Source organism: Anabrus simplex, chromosome 1 (genome assembly GCF_040414725.1).
Source record: "Anabrus simplex isolate iqAnaSimp1 chromosome 1, ASM4041472v1, whole genome shotgun sequence".
Classification (NCBI taxonomy): Eukaryota; Metazoa; Arthropoda; class Insecta; order Orthoptera; family Tettigoniidae; genus Anabrus; species Anabrus simplex.
The window spans coordinates 620,686,882-620,711,831 of record NC_090265.1 but is presented as its reverse complement, the minus strand read 5'-3'; the positions used below and the strand labels follow the sequence as shown (position 1 = coordinate 620,711,831).

The window sequence follows — 24,950 nt, the reverse complement described above, 5'->3', positions numbered from 1 at the left end:
GGAGAAGATGGTTCAGGACAGAACAACATTGAGGACGAATATCCTCATCAGTGACCCCTCAAAATTGGAAATAAATATTATTGAACTACTTCCACCAGGTAAAAGAAGACAATGGATGGACAGCATTAAAGAAAGCTTGAAACAGTGGGGGCTTGAGGAGAAGATGGTTCAGGGCAGAGCAACATTGAAGATGAATATCCTCATCAGCGACCCCTCAGAATTGGAAATAATCATGCTGAAGAAGAAAAATAACATCAAAAACAAGTATACGCTGGAATAAATAATTCTAAACATTATGATAATGTTACATTGTGGTATAAAATATATCAAAATAAGTGTAAACAAAACCAATTTATGTAACGTGTACTGAAAATAAAGTGTTATTTCTCTTCAGGATGTTAAATTAACGGAAATATATCACATAAGTTTTTGTTCAACAAGAAATTAAGTATCTCACTTAAGGGCAAAGCACCGTGCTCTGAGCAAACTCCCGCTGCTTGCAATGTGAGCTAGATGCCCTCAGTGGGCAGGCCTGCAATATACTGTACAATGTACCGCGATGATTGATTAACTATAGGTACTATATTTCAGGAGCCTCCGTGGCTCAGACGCCAGCGCGTCGGCCTCTCACCGCTGGATACCGTACTTCAAATCCCGGTCGCTCCATGTGAGATTTGTGCTGGACAAAGCGGAGGCGGGACAGATTTTTCTCCGGGTACTACGGTTTTCCCTGTCATCTTTCATTCCAACAACACTCTCCATTCTCATTTCATAGCATCTATCAGTCATTAATAAATCACTTTGCGAGTGGCGCCCCCATCGTATTAACAGCCTATATCTGCTTCATTCATTCCATCCCCGACCCGGTCAATGACTAGAAAACAGGTTGTAGGTTTTCATTCCCTACATTTCACGTCTTCATTATCTAAACAATCATCAGCATACCACGGGTAATTACGGGTCATCGCAGACACTTTATATGATTCTGAGTTTTGACTAGGGACACGAGGCCAAATGTCCTCATGACAAAACGTAATTTCACAGAGAAATATTCCAAACTAGGATCCACCAGGATACGAACGTGGGAAAACTAACTGCAACACCGAATGCTAGATCTCTGTGCTGACGCTCTGCCCTCCGTAGTATTGCCAATTATTGAAACACACAATTTTCTTATGAATGCGCTACTTTAAAATTGTGGGATTCTTTATAAAACACGTGTAAGAAACAAACTCACTTTAAATTGAAACAGTCCCGTAGCAAGTTGTTCATGAAAAGTGTATTTCAGTGTAGGCACCCCGTAGGAATGGCAGGAAGGTTCTATTGCTTTCTGTTTTGTATCATATAAAATTTTAATAACACTATCCGAATAAAAATAATAATTTCCAAGAAAACGTAGGTCCTACCTGGCCATTATTAAAAAATAAATAGTCAAAACTCACTTACTTAAACTTCGAATAAAAATACAAATACATATGGTGAAATATATTATTTTATTTCATTCAGGTATTCCAGGAGGACCACAGAGGCCTGGTTACCCCGGAGCGCCAGGAACACCAGGTGGCCCAGGAGGCCCAGGAGGCCCAGGAGGCCCAGGAGGCCCACAAGGGCCAGGAGGACCGCAGGGACCCGGCGGACCAGGAGGACCCCAAGGACCTGGAGGACCGCAAGGACCAGGAGGACCACAAGGACCTGGAGGCCCAATAGGACCAGGAGGGCCATCGGGGCCAGGAGGACCTCAAAGACCAGGATATCCGGGAGCACCAGGAACACCAGGAGGACCGGGAGGGCCAGGAGGACCAGGCGGCCCAGGAGGACCTGGAGGCCCACAAGGGCCTGGTGGGCCAATTAGACCAGGATACCCAGGAGCACCAGGAACACCAGGAGGTCCAGGAGGTCCAGGAGGTCCTGGAGGACCAGGAGGGCCACAAGGACCCGGAGGACCAGTTAGACCAGGATACCCAGGAGCACCAGGAACACCGGGAGGGCCAGGAGGACCAGGAGGTCCAGGTGGACCTGGAGGACCACAAGGGCCGGAAGGACCTGGAGGATCAGGAGGGCCACAGGGACCTGGAGGACCACAAGGGCCTGGAGGGCCAATTAGACCAGGATACCCAGGAGCACCAGGAACACCAGGAGGGCCAGGGGGTCCCGGAGGACCAGGCGGTCCTGGAGGACCAGGAGGGCCACAAGGACCAGGAGGACCAGTTAGGCCAGGATACCCGGGTGCACCAGGAACACCAGGAGGCCCTGGCGGACCGGGAGGTCCAGGTGGACCGGGAGGACCAGGAGGGCCACAACGGCCGGGAGGACCAGGAGGCCCTGTAAGACCGGGATACCCGGCAGCACCAGGAACACCAGGTGGACCAGGAGGTCCAGGAGGACCAGGCGGACCACAAGGTCCAGGAGGACCAATTACACCAGGATATCCTGGAGCACCAGGAACACCAGGAGGACCTGGGGGTCCAGGTGGTCCAGGAGGACCAGGAGGACCACAAGGACCAGGAGGACCAGTTAGGCCGGGATATCCTGGAGCACCAGGAACACCAGGAGGACCAGGTGGTCCAGGAGGTCCAGGAGGACCAGGAGGACCACAAGGACCAGGAGGACCAGTTAGGCCAGGATATCCTGGAGCACCGGGAACACCGGGAGGACCAGGTGGTCCTGGAGGACCAGGAGGACCAGGAGGACCACAAGGACCAGGAGGACCAGTTAGGCCAGGATACCCTGGATCACCAGGAACACCGGGAGGACCAGGCGGTCCTGGAGGACCAGGAGGACCAGGAGGACCACAAGGACCAGGAGGACCAGTTAGGCCAGGATATCCTGGGGCACCAGGAACACCAGGAGGACCAGGTGGACCAGGAGGTCCAGGAGGACCAGGAGGACCACAAGGACCAGGAGGACCAGTTAGGCCAGGATACCCTGGAGCACCAGGAACACCGGGAGGACCAGGCGGTCCTGGAGGACCAGGAGGACCAGGAGGACCAGAAGGACCAGGAGGACCAGTTAGGCCAGGATATCCTGGAGCACCAGGAACACCGGGAGGACCAGGCGGTCCTGGAGGACCAGGAGGACCAGGAGGACCAGGAGGACCACAAGGACCAGGAGGACCAGTTAGACCAGGATATCCTGGAGCACCAGGAACACCGGGAGGACCAGGAGGACCAGGAGGACCAGGAGGGCCAGGAGGACCACAGGGACCAGGAGGACCCGTTAGACCAGGATATCCTGGAGCACCAGGGACACCAGGAGGACCTGGCGGTCCTGGAGGACCAGGAGGTCCAGGAGGACCACAAGGACCAGGAGGACCAGTTAGACCAGGATATCCTGGAGCACCAGGAACACCGGGAGGACCAGGTGGTCCTGGAGGACCAGGAGGCCCAGGAGGACCACAAGGACCAGGAGGACCAGTTAGGCCAGGATACCCTGGAGCACCAGGAACACCGGGAGGACCAGGCGGTCCTGGAGGACCAGGAGGACCAGGAGGACCAGAAGGACCAGGAGGACCAGTTAGACCAGGATATCCTGGAGCACCAGGAACACCGGGAGGTCCAGGAGGAACAGGAGGTCCAGGAGGTCCAGGAGGACCACAAGGACCAGGAGGACCAATTAGGCCAGGGTATCCTGGAGCACCAGGGACAGCAGGAGGACCTGGCGGTCCTGGAGGACCAGGAGGGCCAGGAGGACCACAAGGACCAGGAGGACCAGTTAGACCAGGATATCCTGGAGCACCAGGAACACCAGGAGGACCAGGTGGTCCTGGAGGACCAGGAGGCCCAGGAGGACCACAAGGACCAGGAGGACCAGTTAGGCCAGGATACCCTGGAGCACCAGGAACACCGGGAGGACCAGGCGGTCCTGGAGGACCAGGAGGACCAGGAGGACCACAGGGACCAGGAGGACCAGTTAGACCAGGATATCCTGGAGCACCAGGAACACCGGGAGGACCAGGTGGTCCTGGAGGACCAGGAGGCCCAGGAGGACCACAAGGACCAGGAGGACCAATTAGGCCAGGATATCCTGGAGCACCAGGAACACCAGGAGGACCTGGCGGTCCTGGAGGACCAGGAGGCCCAGGAGGACCACAAGGACCAGGAGGACCAGTTAGGCCAGGGTACCCTGGAGCACCAGGAACACCGGGAGGACCAGGCGGGCCTGGAGGACCAGGAGGCCCAGGAGGACCACAAGGACCAGGAGGACCAGTTAGGCCTGGATATCCTGGAGCACCAGGAACACCAGGAGGACCTGGCGGTCCTGGAGGACCAGGAGGCCCAGGAGGACCAGAAGGACCAGGAGGACCAGTTAGGCCAGGATATCCTGGAGCACCAGGAACACCGGGAGGACCAGGCGGTCCTGGAGGACCAGGAGGCCCAGGAGGACCACAAGGACCAGGAGGACCAGTTAGGCCAGGATACCCTGGAGCACCAGGAACACCGGGAGGACCAGGCGGTCCTGGAGGACCAGGAGGCCCAGGAGGACCACAAGGACCAGGAGGACCAGTTAGGCCAGGATATCCTGGAGCACCAGGAACACCGGGAGGACCAGGCGGTCCTGGAGGACCAGGAGGCCCAGGAGGACCACAAGGACCAGGAGGACCAGTTAGACCAGGATACCCTGGAGCACCAGGAACACCGGGAGGACCAGGCGGTCCTGGAGGACCAGGAGGACCAGGAGGACCAGAAGGACCAGGAGGACCAGTTAGGCCAGGATATCCTGGAGCTCCAGGGACACCAGGAGGACCAGGCGGTCCTGGAGGACCAGGAGGACCAGGAGGACCACAAGGACCAGGAGGACCAGTTAGACCAGGATATCCTGGAGCACCAGGGACACCGGGAGGACCAGGCGGTCCTGGAGGACCAGGAGGACCAGGAGGACCAGAAGGACCAGGAGGACCAATTAGGCCAGGATATCCTGGAGCACCAGGAACACCAGGAGGACCAGGCGGTCCTGGAGGACCAGGAGGACCAGGAGGACCACAAGGACCAGGAGGACCAGTTAGACCAGGATATCCTGGAGCACCAGGAACACCGGGAGGACCAGGCGGTCCTGGAGGACCAGGAGGACCAGGAGGACCACAAGGACCAGGAGGACCAGTTAGACCAGGATACCCTGGAGCACCAGGAACACCGGGGGGACCAGGCGGTCCTGGAGGACCAGGAGGACCAGGAGGACCACAAGGACCAGGAGGACCAGTTAGACCAGGATACCCTGGAGCACCAGGAACACCGGGAGGACCAGGCGGTCCTGGAGGACCAGGAGGACCAGGAGGACCACAAGGACCAGGAGGACCAGTTAGACCAGGATACCCTGGAGCACCAGGAACACCGGGAGGACCAGGCGGTCCTGGAGGACCAGGAGGACCAGGAGGACCACAAGGACCAGGAGGACCAGTTAGACCAGGATACCCTGGAGCACCAGGAACACCGGGAGGACCAGGCGGTCCTGGAGGACCAGGAGGACCAGGAGGACCACAAGGACCAGGAGGACCAGTTAGACCAGGATACCCTGGAGCACCAGGAACACCGGGGGGACCAGGCGGTCCTGGAGGACCAGGAGGACCAGGAGGACCACAAGGACCAGGAGGACCAGTTAGACCAGGATACCCTGGAGCACCAGGAACACCGGGGGGACCAGGCGGTCCCGGAGGACCAGGAGGACCAGGAGCACCAGGCGGGCCTGTCGATTTTGAGAGACCTGAATATCCTGGTTATCCGGGTGAATCAGGTAAGTTATATTGTTGTTCTATATAAGGTTGGTCGGAAATGGAATGATCGCACGATACTGTATGTTCCCGGCATTTATTATTTTTAGACTAACGTTTTTATTATCTAAATACAATATCACCTCCCATGAAGATACAATCAATGTGGATACCTACGGATATCTTTATTTGTTTATGTGTGACAACAGTTCAGCTGCGAGGAACTCACGGTACAATGCGCTTTGCCTGTTTTTCATCGAATTTAAAAGTCATATTAAATACATAAGTTTCACCCAAGTTCAAAAGTCGTTTTGGTCTCTCTATGCATTGACCCCTTTCTTCGATGGAACCTTAGCAAATGCACGCTGCTCTACTACCATTAGCAGATAATATTTTAAGGTTAGGTACATTTTACAAAATAAACCTTTCTACGTGTACAGGTCATCATTATTTTAATACTCACGATCATTTGCAGAATGAGGTTATCGGCGCAAAGGGAAAGATCGTGATAGGTATGAAAACTGAAAACTCCCCATGCTCACACACTTAAAGAGTATACCGAATGCTCTATGCTCAGAATATTAGTTCATTTAAAGGATTAAAAATTTATAGTAATTTTACATTTTTATAGCTTTCGTATAGTTTGATTTTTGAACGAATGATTTAAATAATATTTATGTTTTCTTGCAATATCTCATTTGTCAATATGACTTTCTCAGAATTTTGTTCGCTTAATTTCTGATAATCTGACCTACGAACGAAATATCTTTTTAGCATATGCATAACAACAGTATAAGTAAGGGAAATGAAGACATTTTCAATGTGTCTGCGTTTTTCAAACGACTGAAAAATGCTTTAAATATTTTAAGATATTAACTTCGGGACATGGCAATTTTCGCTACAGTTTCATTTCATTTAACAATACCTCCAGCAGAGATACTAAGATAATTTATATACCATTTGAAAGGAAAGTTGTCACTTATTTGAAGGTCAAAATCAAATTTTATAATTACAATGTTTTAAATGTTTGTGTACCTGTAACGCTAACAGATCTAAAGATAACAAGAGTTAACAAAGGGAGATTGGATTGGAAATGTGAACGCAAGGAGCCTCCTACAATTCAGTGGAAGCATTGTCGGACATACTGAAAATCAGAATCTGGATTTGTGTGCGATAAGATTTATGCCCAAGTGTTCCACGGACAAGTTTCATTGGTGGTTATTCAGAATTTTACCTTGTAGACAAATGGCATGATAGAAGACGTTCACAAGGTCTTGCCTGAAAATTCTTCTTCCAGTCACTAATCGGGTGATCGCCGATAGAATCAGTAGCAGTTTGTATCCAGTAACATCCTTCATTGTCTTTTTTAAATGTTTTTACAGACATTGAAAATGCATCAAAGAATCGCTGAAATCTTCTGAGAGGACAATTCCCGTGTTTTGGGGGGTTATTTTTGTTCTAATAGAAGGGACAACTGTGCAACTATCCTCCATTAGCATTAATCAGTACGAGAAATGGTTAGTGTGCCGGCCTTTGTTTCAAGGATCCACGGGTTTGGTTACCGTCCAGATCAGGGATTTTTAACCAGGAACTGAGGGCTGATTTGGGATCCACTAAGCCTACGTGATTACAATTGAGAAGCTGTATCATGACTACATAGCGGCCGTGGTCTGGAAAGTCAGAAATAACGGCCGAGATTATTTATTTTATAAAAGCTGACCATGCCATCAACTTTGCGATGGTTTTTTTTTTTTTTTCAATGTTCCAATCTACGCAGGAGGGGGTTTTCATCCATTGTTAACCTAGAAATGAATTCGTTGCCATATCTCAATTGAAAGTGTCACCTAAACTATCACACATCAGAAAACCGTGTTACGCTATTCAAGCACACCAATCCTATTTAAATTTTGACGGTCCGTAATCCCTGAGTTCCAGGATTAAGATATATTCATTATTAGTTATCCTTTTGATATTGAGGATTTTGTGAAACTTTCACACAAACAGGGAATGTTGTATTATTATATTATCGTTGCATAATACTTGATACATACACAAACTTAAAATTCTTGAGATGTGTTTTTAAACTTATATATCACTTCACGAGATTGTCTTGCAGAAGGTTTAAAAGGAACGGTTTATAATGGATTAAAATTGCCTTACAAACTAGCCAGGTACTTTTTTTAAACCTATCATTTAGGGATTTTTTCGTGGAGATTCATTGAATTATTTTTTTTTTTTGCTAGCTGCTTTACGTCGCGCCGACACAGATAGGTCTTATGGCGACGATGGGACAGGGAAGGGCTGGGAGTAGGAAGGAAGCGGCCGTGGCCTTAATTAAGGTACAGCCCCAGCATTTGCCTGGTGTGAAAATGGGAAACCACGGAAAACCATTTTCAGGGCTGCCGACAGTGGGATTCGAACCTACTATCTCCCGAATACTGGATACTGGCCGCACTTAAGCGACTGCAGCTATCGAGCTCAGTCATTGAATTTTTAGGCATTAGTGAGTGGTACAAGGATTCAATAATAGAGGATACAGGTAGCTGTAAAAAGGAAATCTGGCTGGGACGTATAGCTATGGCAAAATTAAAGAATCTCTGGCAAGATAGAGGAATTATACATAATGTGAAGAAAAGGGTAGGCCACTCACTTGTCTTCTCAATCTTCGGGTATGGATACGAGACTTGTACCGTAAAATCTAAAGGTAGAAACCGAATCAATGCTTTCGACAAGTTATGCTGGAGAAGGTTGTTGCTAATACCATGGACGGCCAGGCGGACAAATGTTTCTGACATCCTGTAAGTTCGAATTCAAGACAGTCTATCTAAAGTTGTGTACCAGAGAATCATCCAATTATTTGCAATATGAGGAGAAGGGATGACAACTTGTAGAAACTAACTGTCCAAAGAAAAGTTTATAGCAAAAGGTCAAGAAGATGATTTGTAAAAATATGGGTTGAAGAAATCAGAGAGATCACTAACTTTCCATGGAGAACTACAGTACAGACCGGAAGACGCATAAACGCACAGACTGATATAAACTGATGAGAGAAAGAGCGAAGTCCTTGGGTCACGGTACTCAGTCATGAGTGTAACGACTGAAGAGAGAGACTTGAATTGATTGAATTGAATTTAGGGATAATTTACTGTGCCACTGAGGCTGAAAAGCTCCTTTATGTAGCGTCTTCATAAAATTACCACAAAATGTAATGCTATACAGGTTTATGAACACACTAACTAAATTTTTATAATATTAAAATATTAAATTAAAGCAATTAAAATACAGAAACTTAATCCAGTAACAATAGAACATATATTATGTAATAGCCTAAGTTAGAAAGTGAAACATAAAGCCTATTTATTACTTTAGACTACAAAAATCTAGAGAGAGAGAGATAGAGAGAGAGGGGGAGGAAAGGAGAGGGGGTGGGTGGACAATATTATAGAAGTTTGAGGACCTCCGCTTGAGAACTTTCAGAACATACGTATGACTGTCAGTGGTTTGTCCTAATCCATGAACATTATACAGCACATTGGTGTTCACATACTGGTAGTATTTTTCTTCAGCCAAGCCTTATGGCCAGATACGTGTTTTTGTGGTGAGTGGTAGTTACAACGAATACAATAACTCAGTCCCCATACGCAGTTAAAATCCAGATCCGGCCAGGAATCGAATCCGGGCGCCCTGAAAGGACATCCAGTACGCTGACCATTCAGCCAAAGAGGAACTGGCAATCTCATATTGTAAAATAATACCAGTGCACAGGCGCTCATGCGGAGAATACTTCTTACCGCTCTACGTCAACTAAAACTGGGCCTACCATTCACACAACACCCACTGCAGCTTGTGCTTTTTTATTTCTCCAGTTTCAAGTTAATCATTGAATTATTACTTTCCATTAAATCTCATAATCTTCCAGAACACAAGGCGTGTCTGCATATCTGTAACGTGATGCAGACTACGATCAGATTCCACTAAAGTGGTGATCATAGTTACTCCTTAAGGATAAAAGACCAACATAAATGTTCATCGCAATATTTACAGTTCTAACCGTAACTGAGACCTCATAAATATTATGAACATTCGAACTTCAGCTCTGTTCTGCATGGATATAAAGAACAAAATCAAGAATAGAGAAACATACGCATGATATTTGTAAAATAAAACGAATACGAACGCATATTCCAATATTGTAGTAAGCCTACCGGTAACTTAAGAGTTTTTTTAAACAAAACTGTTTCTCAGACAATGCTCCTAGTTTTATTAGGAAAGAAAATGAAACACAGGTTCACCAAAGTTTATTTATTTCAGGACAACCAGGCCAGCCAGGACAACCAGGCATTCCAGGGAAGCCAGGACAACCTGGATATCCAACAGGTCCAGGACAGCCAGGAATACCAGGAAGGCCAGGGCAACCAGGACAGCCAGGAATACCAGGAAAGCCTGGACAACCCGGCTACCCAGGGGGACCAGGATATCCAACAGGTCCAGGACAGCCAGGAATACCAGGGAAGCCAGGACAACCGGGCTACCCAGGAGGACCAGGATATCCAACAGGTCCAGGACAGCCAGGACAACCAGGTTACCCAGGAGGACCCGGTTACCCAACTGGCCCAGGACAACCAGGAAGACCAGGCCAACCAGGTTACCCAGGAGGACCAGGTTATCCAACTGGTCCAGCGCAACCAGGACAACCAGGACAGCCAGGAATACCAGGAAGACCAGGACAACCAGGTTACCCAGGAGGACCAGGATACCCAACTGGTCCTGGACAACCAGGTTACCCAGGCGGACCAGGTTATCCAACTGGTCCAGGACAACCAGGTTACCCAGGAGGACCAGGATATCCAACTGGTCCGGGACAGCCAGGACAACCAGGATACCCAGGAGGACCAGGATATCCAACTGTTCCAGGACAGCCAGGTAGACCAGGACAACCAGGAACGCCAGGATTACCAGGTCAACCAGGAACTCCAGGACAACCTGGTCAACCAGCGCAGCCAGGATACCCGGGAGGACCAGGTTATCCAACTGGTCCAGGGCAACCAGGACAGCCAGGAATACCAGGAAAACCAGGACAACCTGGTTACCCAGGAGGGCCAGGATATCCAACAGGACCAGGACAGCCAGGAAAACCAGGAAAGCCAGGACAACCAGGTTACCCAGGAGGACCAGGATATCCAACAGGACCAGAGCAACCAGGCAGACCGGGTCAACCAGGAATACCAGGATTACCAGGTCAGCCAGGAACTCCAGGACAACCTGGTCAACCAGCACAGCCAGGATACCCAGGAGGGCCAGGATATCCAACTGGTCCAGGACAACCAGGAATACCAGGAAAACCAGGACAACCCGGTTACCCAGGAGGACCAGGATATCCAACTATTCCAGGACAACCGGGACAACCAGGAACACCAGGATTACCAGGTCAACCAGGAACTCCAGGACAACCTGGTCAACCGACACAGCCAGGATACCCAGGAGGGCCAGGATATCCTACTGGTCCAGGACAACCAGGACAGCCAGGAATACCAGGGCGACCAGGACAACCAGGTGGACCAGGATATCCAACTGGTCCAGGACAACCGGGACAACCAGGACAGCCAGGAATACCAGGGCGACCAGGACAACCAGGTTACCCAGGTGGACCAGGATATCCAACAGGACCAGGACAGCCAGGAATACCAGGAAAGCCAGGACAGCCCGGTTTCCCAGGGGGACCAGGATATCCAACTGTTCCAGGAAAACCGGGACAACCAGGACAGCCAGGAATACCAGGGCGACCAGGACAACCAGGTTACCCAGGTGGACCAGGATATCCAACAGGACCAGGACAGCCAGGAATACCAGGAAAGCCAGGACAGCCCGGTTACCCAGGGGGACCAGGATATCCAACTGGTCCAGGACAACCGGGACAACCAGGACAGCCAGGAATACCAGGGCGACCAGGGCAACCAGGTTACCCAGGTGGACCAGGATATCCAACTGGTCCAGGACAGCCGGGAACACCGGGAAAGCCAGGACAACCCGGTTACCCGGGAGGGCCAGGATACCCAACGGGACCAGTGCAACCAGGATACCCAGGAGGACCAGGTTATCCCACTGGTCCAGGCCAGCCAGGTAGACCGGGAACACCAGGATTGCCAGGTCAACCAGGAACTCCAGGACAACCAGCGCAGCCAGGATACCCAGGAGGCCCAACATATCCAGGACAGCCGGGTTATCCAGGGACCCCTAGTGGACCAGGTATGAACAGATAGGTTCAATATGATCAGAATACTGCAGTAAAGCAGTTAGATTAGGTAGCTAGAATATCTTCATTGGTAACTAGATTTTCTTTCGTGGTTACTAATTGCGGTATTGGTGGTGACGATTATTATTTTAAGAGGAAGTACAACTAGCTAACTACCCTCTATTAACTCTAATCAGATGAAAAACATGCAAGGGGTCCGACACTTCAAAAAATGAATTTACCGGCCAATGCCCCACGAAGGACGTGAAAATGAATGACTCCATAATCCTCAGCACCTTATACCGTTGGCGTCGGAAAAGAACAAGAGTTGGCCAAGGGAGGACAGATAGCATAGATAAAGGTGAGGAGCCTGGTACAAGTAAGTGGAAGCAATGCAAGGACTGAACTAAGGGGCCCATGGTCGTCACCATACGCTCCCAAGTTAACAGCCCTCGTGCCCCTTTTAGTCGCCTCTTCCGTCAGGCAAGGGATACTGTGGATATTATTCTAGAGCCCCCACCGCCCGGGGGAATAATTCCCAGTATTGCGCACTTTCTCTCTTATGGAGAGACATTTCAGTTCAGTCATCGTGATCCCTGGTACAAACTTGTACTCCACAGACTCTACAAAATTATCTTCTGTTTCTTTCTTTACGTCACACCGACACAGATAAGTCTCATGGTGACGATGGGATAGGTAAGGGCTAGGAGTAGGACGAAAGCACCCGTGGGCTTAATTAAGATATAGCCCTAGCATTTGCCTGGTATAAAATGGGAAACCACGGGAAAGAATCTTCAGGGCTGCCGACAGTGAGGTTCAAACACTCAAAATGTTTAATTATTATTTTATTGTCATAGAAATAAAATTACAATGGACTTACGTTTATATGGCTCTAAGTTTCATAAAATGTGACTTGGTTCAGCTCTCAGGTACAGATTTAAAACTTTGATTAATTCAATATTTAATTTTCTAACATATTTCGAGAACTGCCGTTCTTTTCGTTCAGCGAATGGCATTTCTCGAAACATGTACGAAAATTAAATATGGAATTAATGAATGATATTAAACATTGAAAGGAAGGACCTAACAACAACCTCTTGTGTTGTTCTATGAGACTGTCAACACGGACCAATTTATGAACCAATATGATTCAGTTTGTTGATACACATTGCACTGCTCATTCATTCGTGGGACAGCAGCGTTCCTATACGAGAATTTCTCGTTTAGAGAGCGGTTTCTTTGTTCACATCTAGTTATATCGGAATATTAGAAATTAAATATTAAGAGGAATATTGCTAGGGCCTACTACATATTAATCCTTCCACTCCCAAGTTCATTTCAGCCTTATGCAGTTTTCTGGATGTTTCGACAATGATTGAAATAGGCTAAAAATTCCTTGTATGTACACAGCAACTGAACAGTCATGGAACGACAACATTAGCAACAGTTTTCTTTTACCTCTTTCACTAGAACTTGGTAATGGAGTGATAAATTTCTATAGCATGTTTCACTGCATCTTATCTTCGCTATACTCTGGCTAAACATCATTCCTTAAAATGTCTAAAATACAATCTTCCTTCATTTTTTTTCACTTTTGAGCATCCATCTCAAAAGACAGCTGTGAAACACAAGGCACATAATTATCATCAAAATACGGTAAAGTGATTATTTTATGAATCGTCCTTCGTCTGAACAGAACATGTGATGAACAACAAAACTACAGCTTTAGGCTGGACTCGAAGTGGAGAAGAACACATTGCTTGAAATCCGAGTTAAGCCGTACTTCGGACAGTGAAAGACCTGTTGAAATGGAGACGCTTAAAGTAAAAAATGAAGGAATTTCGACATGTTTAGCTGAATTTTGATGAATCGTAATTTTTCCAACTAGGTCTGATCTATAATAATAATAATAATAATAATAATAATAATAATAATAATAATAATAATAATAATAATAATAATAATAATAATAATGATAATAATAATAATAATAATAATCCCAAATAATTTGAAATGGCCAGTAATTCAAGTTATAACAGCATACCAGAGAACGTATAATTTTACACAATAATCGAACAACCGACATACGATTTTCCATTCTGAAAATCTTGCTAGCACTGGACAAGATTCGAGTCATAAACTTCTTAACGAGAAGCTAGCTACGAATTCACTCCATCGGAATTACTGTATATCCATACAATTCAGCTATTTCTTATTTTAAAAGCCTTCCCCAAATTAAACAGTGGCCAGTACGAGCGTCGTTATTCGAAGAAAGAGAACAGCACGCATGCGTCTGTATATGGCTACATATGTCAGGAAGAAATCCGGTATTGTCGGAGAAAGGGGGAGCAGTTGATTAGCTCAGTGGCTTAGCTGCTGTCTTTCTCACGTGAACGGCTGAGGTTCGAATGCCGGTCAATTTCATTTCAAAAATCATGTGGTTTCAGGAAGGGCATTCAGTCTTAACCCCCTTGCAAAAACTAAAATGAGCCTGGGTAGCTCCAGTAAGCCCAGACATAACTAGGATAAGCTGAAGAACGTTATAAATCTGGCATCGTCGAAAAACGTCAGTGTACTATTTGTTCGTCCAAAAGCAAAGTAACTACGTAGTAGGTATGATTTGTTAATGAATTCGTCCAAAAATTGTCCAGCGCCGGTTGTACAGTGTATGGTGGCAGTTGGGGTTAGGAGAGCCGATATTTACCTTCGTATGAAGGATGTGCGAGTGATCTTAACGGGCGCCCAGCTGCACAGTTCTGGTATAGATGTAGTAGCAGTAGAGTGACCAAGTGAAGCTGAAGGAGGATTAAGAAAAAATATGCACATATGAATGAAACAGTTTCTGAACTCAGCTTTGACAACATTTCCCGTCTACCACACAATAACAACGAGGATAAGATACAGTGACCCGTTTCTGTGGTAAAATAATGGTGTCCGTCACTATTCACAGGATAATTGTTGTCTGTGTAGGGAGAGAAAGTGGTGCTGTGAGACGATCGAGGGGCTACGAAAGACATTCTTGATGAAATGGCGCAAGAGAAAAGACGTGTATCGCTCTATCAGTTAAAGCTATTCAACGAACTATATTTCGCCTAGGAATGGAGACTATATTTCATGCAATGAGAGATACTTGAAACAAATTGTAAAAAGATAAAGGAATGGTATTGGCGTAGCCTACAAACTATATTAGATGTTAATTACGAAAATCAGAATAAATTAGCCAGAAGGACACACAGTTTATTTCGTAAAGTAAATAATGTACATATATACAACCTTTTTACAGGAAATATAATAGTTTAAAACAGAAGTAAATGTGTAATATCTCTAAAGTTTACAAAATGTTTTCAGGGTACCCGAGTGGAATACCCGGACAACCAGGATTACCAGGTCAACCAGGAACTCCAGGACAGCCAGGAAAACCAGGTCAACCAGGAGGACCTACAGGAGGATATCCAACAGGTATTACGGAAATAAGTTATATCTTTTAAATACTAATTATTTTCAATATGTCCGCCAGAAGGCAAAATAATGGTGTATCGACACTGTGAAAGGACTCATATAAACGAGGTTTGATAGGTTCATGAATCAATGAGGAATATCCTGTCAGTTGGTAGAAAAATCCGGACTACTCTTGGGTGAAGTATTCTACAGTAATCGGGAGATAGTGGGTTCGAGCCCCATTGTCGGCAGCCCTGAAGATGGTTTTCCGTGGTTTCCACTTTCACACCAGGCAAATGCCGGGGCTGTACCTTAATTAAGGCCACGGCCGCTTCCTTCCACTTCCTAGGCCTTTCCTATCCCATCGTCGCCATAAGACCTATTTGTGTCGGTGCGACGTAACGCAAATAGCAAATAGAATTCTTCTACCACCCCGGTCCACAAGATGTAATTCCGGTTCAGCCCGGTGATATCTGAAGGTGTTCAAATACGATAACTTCTTGTTGACAGATTTTCCGGCAAATAAAATTAGTCCTCGTGTTCTTGGTTTATTAACAAGTAACATTGGAGATCCCGCAGATATGAGAACGATTTAATCTGCCACACAAAACTACAAGCTATCTTACTTTCAGGAGGCAAAGGAAAGTGATTTTTGGGAAATATTGTAATTTACGATATGAATATAGAAACTTTTAATACGATAATTTGGTCTTCTAATTCGGAAAAAATTCAGATATACAGTTCATTGGATGGGTGTTGAATTTTGAAAAATATAGAAACCTAAGATAAGATTAAAACAAAATAAAATAAATTGTCTAAGAGCATATTCGAAATATATGTTTGGTGCTCAACAGGCAAAAATTCGGAAAGGAAACGCTCTGAGTAACAGATGTGTTCCTTCTAATGATACTGTATAAGAGATATTAGCGCTGGCACGTGCTAAAGTAGATTTGAACAGTAAAGGTCTTCCCACCATGGAAAGTAGAACGGCAAATCCGCCTGGCTCCTTAAAACGCCCGTCTAAATCCATGCGGAAATTGGCACTGCAGACTGGCGTATCTGTTTTCACAGCACATAGACCAGCAAGAAAGAAGCTAAGTCTGTATCCGTAAAAAAATTCTGTCGTTCAGGATTTAAAGTTGGTGGACGCAAGGAAGAGGTTTTCTTCCTTATTTCTTCTTTTTCTGCGAGTTGTTTGAGCGGTTTGTTAATTACCATTGTAAGGACGTGTTCGATACAACGTTTATTTACCGATAAAGCTTGGTTTCATTTAACTGGTTACGTACACAGGCAAAATACTCGATTCTGTACATCTGAAAATCCACAATCAAATGGTGAAACATACTTTCATTCTCAAAAGATTGGCACATGTATTGCAATCTCACGTTCACAAATTTTTGGACCGACATTTTTAACAGCGCGATATAATCAGAACTTTACTGTAATTAAATCTTGCTCCAATTCATTACGGAACTGAATGAAATTGAAATTATAGGCTCGTTCTTCCAACAAGACGGAGCCACAGCTCATACCTCCGATGGCTCCATGCAATTTTTAAGTGATAAATTCAGTGAACGAATAACGTGATGAAGGCTCTGGCCATGACGTATTCCCGATTTGTTACCTCCTGACTATTTTTTTCTGGGGTGCTACCATGCCCTCAATCTACCACTCTACTTCCGGAAGAGTTGATAAATTAAAAGTAGCAATAATAAAATTTGTGAATTCCGAGCGTAGTGAAATCATTGATGCAAGATTTTTGGTAATAACTAAGTGCAAACGCGTTGCCTTATGCTTGGAACTTCGTGGTAAAGATTTTCAACATCTACTGTGAACCTGGTTAGTATACGATAATCTTTAGGCTTACACATCACTCTTTTCAAGTTGCTTTTTGATTGGCTTTGTTAACAGCCTATCTTTGCGTACTACGTTATTACAGAACCGTTGTGCTTTTAATCTCTCGATTCACTGTGTTGCGCACTGTGACCCTGAGGAGACATTGCTGCCACCCGAACTGTGCACTCGGATAGACCGCAGCGGCACTGCTTGCTGTGGAGACTAATTTCTATCGCACTGTGTCGTAGCCACCGTCGTTGTCTGTTTGAAACTAGGCATTTATATTATCCTTCGCCATCGCTAGCATAACAGTGTGCAGCTTGGAGTAGGGCATAAGAATATAGTATTGCCGACAATTGTTCCTTAGCAAAGAAGGTAGTAAACTTTTCCAAACATTCTTCTCAACATCGAAATCCCAAGGGAAACTTTCTTCAGGAAAGACTATTCACAGTGACAAACGAATTTACTAAACAAAACAAAAACGAAATGGAAATCGATCCGGATAAAACGGAGATCCGGAGAGGACTGAACAAACGAGGTTGTACTGCACTGCCAGTTTGATATAGTCTGATTCTGAGTGTCATAAGATTGAGTCGGGTTAAGTAGCAGAATTGCTCTGATCTTCAATGGTCATCCCTACGTAGGAAAAGCGTTAGCAAGAATGAACAAGATCTTGCGACAGAACTACAACGTGAAAATTAATATGAAGACCGAAATTGTGGTATGCACTCGCTAATATATTGCAGTCGAAATTAGACTTAATGACATACCACTCAGACAAGTAATTACCTTTACCTATTTATGAAGTAAGATCACTTAAGAAGACAAAAGTTCAGCCGACATAAAGAACAAAATTGCACAGGGAAGGGTAGCCAATTACAAGAAAAGGGGCCTGTTTACATCAAGGAATCAAAATGTAGAGACTTAAACGAGATTTAGTGCTATATCTGGAGTGTGGCCTTGTATAGCTCGGCAACGTGGATTCTTGGTGTATGCGATACGTCTTACGGCATTTGAGATGTAGTACCGGTGGAGGATGGAAAACATCCCGTGAACAGTAAAGCTCACAAATGAAGAAAGAAGAATAGGTGGAAAAGGATCTCTATTACAACAGTAAAAAAAAGAAGAGACCAATTACTTGGTCAAATCTACAGGCAAATAGTTTTATAGTCAATGGAATGGAAGGAATGAATGAAGGCACAATGGGACAAACTGGGGCAAATATTCATTTATAGGAAGGGGAGTTAGGGATTGGAATAACTTACCAAGGGAGATGTTCAATAAATTTCCAATTTCTTTGAAATCATTTCGGAAAAGGCTAGGAAAGCAACAGATAGGGAATCTGCCACCTGGGCGACTGCCCTAAATGCAGATCAGTATTGATTGATTTTTATGATTGATTTCAATACTCTAGGCAGAACAGACAAACTGTAGGAGCAGGCTCTTAAGAGTGAATGAAGAGACTAACGGGGAACAGAGAGGAATGGAGGAGGAGAATTGCTGCCAACCAATCTTTGGACTGAGAATGAAGAATCTCAAACCATTTGCAAATAAAAGAAAGAAAAACATTTTCTCTGCCACCACCAAACTCAAATCCTGATTGACAGAAAATTTATAGCCTACGGATACAGGTCTTCTTTCTTTCTGATCCATGCGCTGTGAAGAAAGATACTCTAATCTGCTGTGCATTGATTTAGACGGGCTTTTAAGGAGCAGGTCGGAAATATGCAGATACTTCTCTTCCGTTAAATTTGGTGGTCTGTCAGTCTTCGGAGCATTGCATACGGCACGGCAGCTTCGGAATTTACTTATACAATCTCGCACAGTATTACGATGTGGTAGAACTGAGTTGGAAAACCGTTCGTGAAATCTTCTTTTCACTGGGCCCATATTCATGTCTCCTTTCTGGAAAACCCATTCCACTAAAGCGTTCGCCCCTCTGTAGTAAGCATTTTAAGTCTCGCACACTGCTGACTACTTACTCCGACCATCACTTCAACAGCATTGCACCCCGCTCGCCTCAGCTGGTGCGTTACCGACATACGCAGTTCCATCGCCAGCCAAGGCCACTGCGGAGATTCAATTCTAATGCAGTGTACGATGAGGGATGTGAAATTGTCTCCTCATGTGCATCTGCAGATAGCGAATACAGCAATAGTGGAGATGAAAATGAGACTGGTACACAATCAGAAAATGTGATGGCAAATACAGAGGTATTGACGAAGCTGGATGGAGTGATGGCTTACCTAGAAGGCTAAACTGAAAGAACATCGACAGAACTGATGTTAGTGAAACATCTGCACGATCGTGGTGCATTCAAACGATATACAATATTAACATAATATAAATTTATCCAATATTTTAGTGGTAAACTATAACGATTCATTTACGCACAGTGTGTAAAATGAATCGGCGTATGTCTTTTAGTCCCGGGAGTATCCTAGGACAAGTTCGGCTCGCCAGGTGCAGGTCTCTTGATATGACACCCGTAGGCGACCTGCGCGTCATGATGAGGATGAAATGATGATGAAGACGACTCATAGACCCAGCCCCCGTGCCACCGAAACTAACCAATGATGGTTAAAATTTCCGACCCCGCCGGGAATCGTCCCCGGGACCCAGTGACCAAAGGCCAGCACGCTAACCATTTAGCCATAGAGCCGGACCCTACAATGTGTAATGTGTTGTAAGAGAAATAGCAGAACTAACAGTGTTCAAATGTTTGAACTGTTTGTGAAAACAAACTTATTTCCACAGTGTGTAATTTGTATTAGTATGTGCACTACATTCTATTTGATTATCCGCAAATTCTTGTCCCAGTTAATCCATATATACGAGGTTAGGCTATACATTTATTTGATTGGAACCGCCATACTCAATATAATTGTTCCTTTCAGGACCAGGACAGCCGGGACAGCCAGGAGAACCAGGCAGACCTGGATTACCAGGACAACCGGGTACACCAGGTAAACCCGGAGAGCCAGGAGGAGGATACCCAACAACACCAGGAGGATATCCTACTGGACCAGGTCAGCCAGGAAGACCAGGCCAGCCAGGAATCCCCGGCACACCAGGACAACCTGGAGGATATCCAACAGGACCAGGACAGCCAGGAAGACCGGGTCAACCAGGTATCCCTGGTACACCAGGACAGCCAGGAGGACCTAGTGGAGGAGGATACCCAACGAGACCAGGACAACCAGGAACTCCAGGAATCCCAGGCGCACCAGGTCAACCAGGACAGCCAGGAGGATATCCAACAGGACCAGGAGGTTATCCAACAGGACCAGGACAGCCAGGAAGACCAGGTCAACCAGGTATCCCTGGTATACCAGGACAGCCAGGAGGACCTAGTGGAGGAGGATACCCAACAGGACCAGGGCAACCAGGAAGACCAGGCCAACCAGGAATCCCCGGCACACCAGGACAACCTGGAGGATATCCAACAGGACCACAACAGCCAGGAAGACCAGGCCAACCAGGAATCCCCGGCACACCAGGACAACCTGGAGGATATCCAACAGGACCAGGACAGCCAGGAAGACCGGGTCAACCAGGTATCCCTGGTACACCAGGGCAACCAGGAGGACCTAGTGGAGGAGGATACCCAACAGGACCAGGACAACCAGGAACACCAGGTCAACCAGGAACTCCAGGAAAACCAGGAACTCCAGGAATACCAGGACAACCAGGACAGCAAGGAGGATATCCCACAGGTCCAGGAGGTTATCCAACAGGACCAGGACAACCAGGAAGACCAGGTCAACCAGGAACTCCAGGAATACCAGGACAACCAGGACAGCCAGGAGGATATCCAACAGGACCAGGAGGTTATCCAACAGGACCGGGACAGCCTGGAAGACCAGGCCAACCAGGAATCCCTGGTGCACCAGGGCAACCAGGAGGACCTAGTGGAGGAGGATACCCAACAGGACCAGGACAGCCAGGAACACCAGGTCAACCAGGAACTCCAGGAAAACCAGGAACTCCAGGAATACCAGGACAACCTGGACAGCAAGGAGGATATCCCACAGGTCCAGGAGGTTATCCAACAGTACCAGGACAACCAGGAAGACCAGGTCAACCAGGAACTCCAGGAATACCAGGACAACCAGGACAGCCAGGAGGATATCCAACAGGACCAGGAGGTTATCCAACAGGACCGGGACAGCCTGGAAGACCAGGCCAACCAGGAACCCCTGGTGCACCAGGACAACCAGGAGGACCTAGTGGAGGAGGATATCCAACAGGACCAGGACAGCCAGGAAGACCAGGTCAACCAGGAACTCCAGGAATTCCAGGCCAGCCGGGAGGGTATCCCACAGGTCCAGGAGGTTATCCAACAGGACCAGGCCAGCCAGGACAGCCAGGAGGATATCCAACAGGACCAGGACAGCCAGGAAGACCAGGTCAACCAGGAACTCCAGGAATACCAGGCCAGCCAGGACAGCCAGGAGGATATCCAACAGGACCAGGACAGCCAGGAAGACCAGGACAACCAGGAATCCCTGGGGCACCAGGACAACCAGGAGGACCTAGTGGAGGAGGATATCCAACAGGACCAGGAGAGCCAGGAAGACCAGGTCAACCAGGAACTCCAGGAATACCAGGACAACCAGGACAGCCAGGAGGATATCCAACAGGACCAGGAGGTTATCCAACAGGACCAGGACAGCCAGGAAGACCAGGTCAACCAGGAACTCCAGGAATACCAGGACAACCAGGACAGCCAGGAGGATATCCAACAGGACCAGGTCAGCCAGGAATACCTGGCGCACCAGGACAACCAGGAGGACCTAGTGGAGGAGGATATCCAACAGGACCAGGACAGCCGGGAAGACCAGGTCAACCAGGAACTCCAGGAATCCCAGGCACACCAGGACAACCAGGAGGATATCCCACAGGTCCCGGAGGTTATCCAACAGGACCAGGAGAGCCAGGAAGACCAGGCCAACCAGGAATCCCTGGTGCACCAGGACAACCAGGAGGATATCCCACAGGTCCCGGAGGTTATCCAACAGGACCAGGAGAGCCAGGAAGACCAGGCCAACCAGGAATCCCTGGTGCACCAGGACAACCAGGAGGACCTAGTGGAGGAGGTTATCCTTCAAGGCCAGGACAGCCCGGACGACCAGGAACACCAGGAACCCCAGGATACCCTGGCACTCCAGGACAACCCGGCCAGCCAGGAGGACCAAGTGGTGGAGGATATCCTACAGGACCAGGACAACCAGGAGGACCGGGAACCCCAGGATACCCTGGCGCTCCAGGACAACCAGGAGGACCTAGTGGAGGAGGATATCCCACAGGACCAGGACAGCCAGGACGACCAGGAACTCCAGGAACCCCAGGATACCCTGGTGCTCCAGGACAACCAGGAGGACCTAGTGGAGGAGGATATCCTACAGGACCAGGACAGCCTGGACGACCAGGAACTCCGGGAACCCCAGGATACCCTGGCGCTCCAGGACAGCCAGGGGGACCTAGTGGAGGAGGATATCCTACAGGACCAGGACAGCCCGGACGACCAGGATCACCAGGATACCCTGGTGCTCCAGGACAACCAGGAGGACCTAGTGGAGGAGGATATCCTACAGGACCAGGACAGCCCGGACGCCCGGGCACTCCGGGAACCCCAGGATACCCTGGCGCTCCAGGACAGCCAGGACAACCAGGAGGACCTAGTGGAGGAGGATATCCTACAGGACCTGTACAGCCAGGAGGACCAAGTGGAGGAGGATATCCTACAGGACCAGGACAGCCCGGACTCCCGGGAACTCCGGGAACCCCAGGATACCCTGGTGCTCCAGGACAACCAGGACAACCAGGAGGACCTAGTGGAGGAGGATATCCTACAGGACCAGGACAGCCCGGACGACCAGGATCACCAGGATACCCTGGCGCTCCAGGACAACCAGGAGGACCTAGTGGAGGATACCCTGGCGCTCCCGGACAACCAGGACAGCCAGGAGGACCTAGTGGAGGAGGATATCCTACAGGACCAGGTCAGCCCGGACGCCCGGGTACTCCGGGAATCCCAGGATACCCTTTCGCTCCAGGACAGCCAGGACAACCAGGAGGACCTAGTGGAGGAGGATATCCTACAGGACCAGGACAGCCCGGACGACCAGGAACTCCGGGAACCCCAGGATACCCTGGTGCTCCAGGACAACCCGGGCAGCCAGGAGGACCAAGTGGTGGAACTTATCCTACAGCACCGGGACAACCTGGATCTCAAGTCACTGAAAGACCCCCTGGTGGCACTACTCCTCCTGTGGAGGTCATACCTTATCCTTTGCCCATCGTACCCAGCCCAGGCTTATGCCCTTGTTATCTGGTAAACCCAGGAAATAACACATCACCCAGTACACCACCCCCTCAGTTTGTTTATCCTCCATCGCAAGGAGCTCAGATTCCACAAAAGTTGCCACCATACGCCTTCATTGGTTTTATCCCCGTTATTTTCTATCCCTATTGTCCAGGTAATGATACCACTCAGGAAGTTCTTCAGCCCATGTTTCCCGCTGCTTACCCTGTGCCGTATCCTTGTGCCCAATGCTCAGCAGCACAGAATTCTACACTGCAAGCTCGATACGTGCAACTTAACGACTATGTGAACAGTTTCGCTCAGGTACTAAAGCAAGCCGATGTGCCATACGGTTCCGTAATCAAATCTCCAACTCGGCGTAGAAAATCTGGTTATGTTGTTAAAAGAAAGCACAGAGTAACTCCAGAATCATTTTCTGAGAGCACATGAGTTGAAACTTAACTTTCTTAAAGTTTGGTGTGTGCTTTTATCTGATCCCCTTTTTTCCCCCATCCTGAGTGATCCTCGTACTTATCCTATATTTCCCAAAAAAGAATGGTGCCTTATTTGTGACTGTATCACAAATTATAGGATGGGTTAGGGTGTCTGATTGGGGCGAAATTTGGTTATAAGTGGCTATATTTATGTACAAATTTTTTTTAATTTAAGATATATAATTGTTGATTGCCCCTAATGATGATTTACTTGGTTTTATTTAAAACCACAAAATAGGAATATATCAACCACACGCCCGAATCCATCCTTACAAATATTTTTAACTACTTATGATGTCTGTTTTTTGTTATATTTCGGACGCTCTTGATTAGAACCTCAAATGTACGTATAGTTCATAAGATTCACGAATACTTCACGAAACAAGTATTTAACATGTAGAAACATAATGTTTCATCGTAATGAACTTCAACTGAGCGCTATAATTCTTGTGTACTCTATTTGTTTGTCGTTTACTTTTGCATTTTGAAACAAAATTGAATTAAATGAAGTGTGAAAGTACTTGACCAACATACTGTATGTGGTTATGATTGTTAAACGTGTTGCTGGTGAGGATGTATCGAAAGATGGCTAATTTAATAAAATAATATGGAAGCTTTTTCTAGAAAGTGTGTTCCTGTAATTTTTAATTTACCTTTTCCTTGCCTTCAATGTCTGTAAAATGTACATGTTTATGTCATGGAGAAGTATCAGAAGAATGTTTCAAACCGTCGGCAACTGATAAGTATTGATGGACGCAGACTAGTTGAAATTTAGGATAAAATAAAGTCATAAAACATCGCATTTATCTGAGAATCTCAATGTCTACGTTTTATAGGAGTGTGATTATTTATGTGAGTCATTTAGTTGCGATAGGCCCTACATCAAAATCTATGTCATTATTAGTAAAATATTTCCATTCTGATCAATGATAGGCTCAA

The 24,950-nt window shown here is 47.3% G+C and overlaps 1 protein-coding gene across 2 annotated transcripts in view; it reads left to right on the top strand.

Moving 5' to 3' along the window:
• Nucleotides 1–24,640, top strand: part of LOC136857207 (uncharacterized) — a 116,784-nt gene extending 92,144 nt beyond the window's left edge. Inside the window, exons 4-8 of one of the 2 annotated variants that reach the window (XM_068225093.1) lie at nucleotides 1,507–5,727; nucleotides 10,016–11,950; nucleotides 15,285–15,395; nucleotides 20,108–21,484; nucleotides 21,620–24,640. In XM_068225093.1, coding sequence (XP_068081194.1) covers nucleotides 1,507–5,727; nucleotides 10,016–11,950; nucleotides 15,285–15,395; nucleotides 20,108–21,484; nucleotides 21,620–23,967 — 9,992 coding nt within the window. In that variant the 3' untranslated portion in view covers nucleotides 23,968–24,640. Of the gene's footprint in view, nucleotides 1–1,506; nucleotides 5,728–10,015; nucleotides 11,951–15,284; nucleotides 15,396–20,107 lie in introns of both variants that reach the window. The other variant, XM_067135669.2, reaches the window with a different exon arrangement.
• Nucleotides 24,641–24,950: the final 310 nt, after the last annotated feature.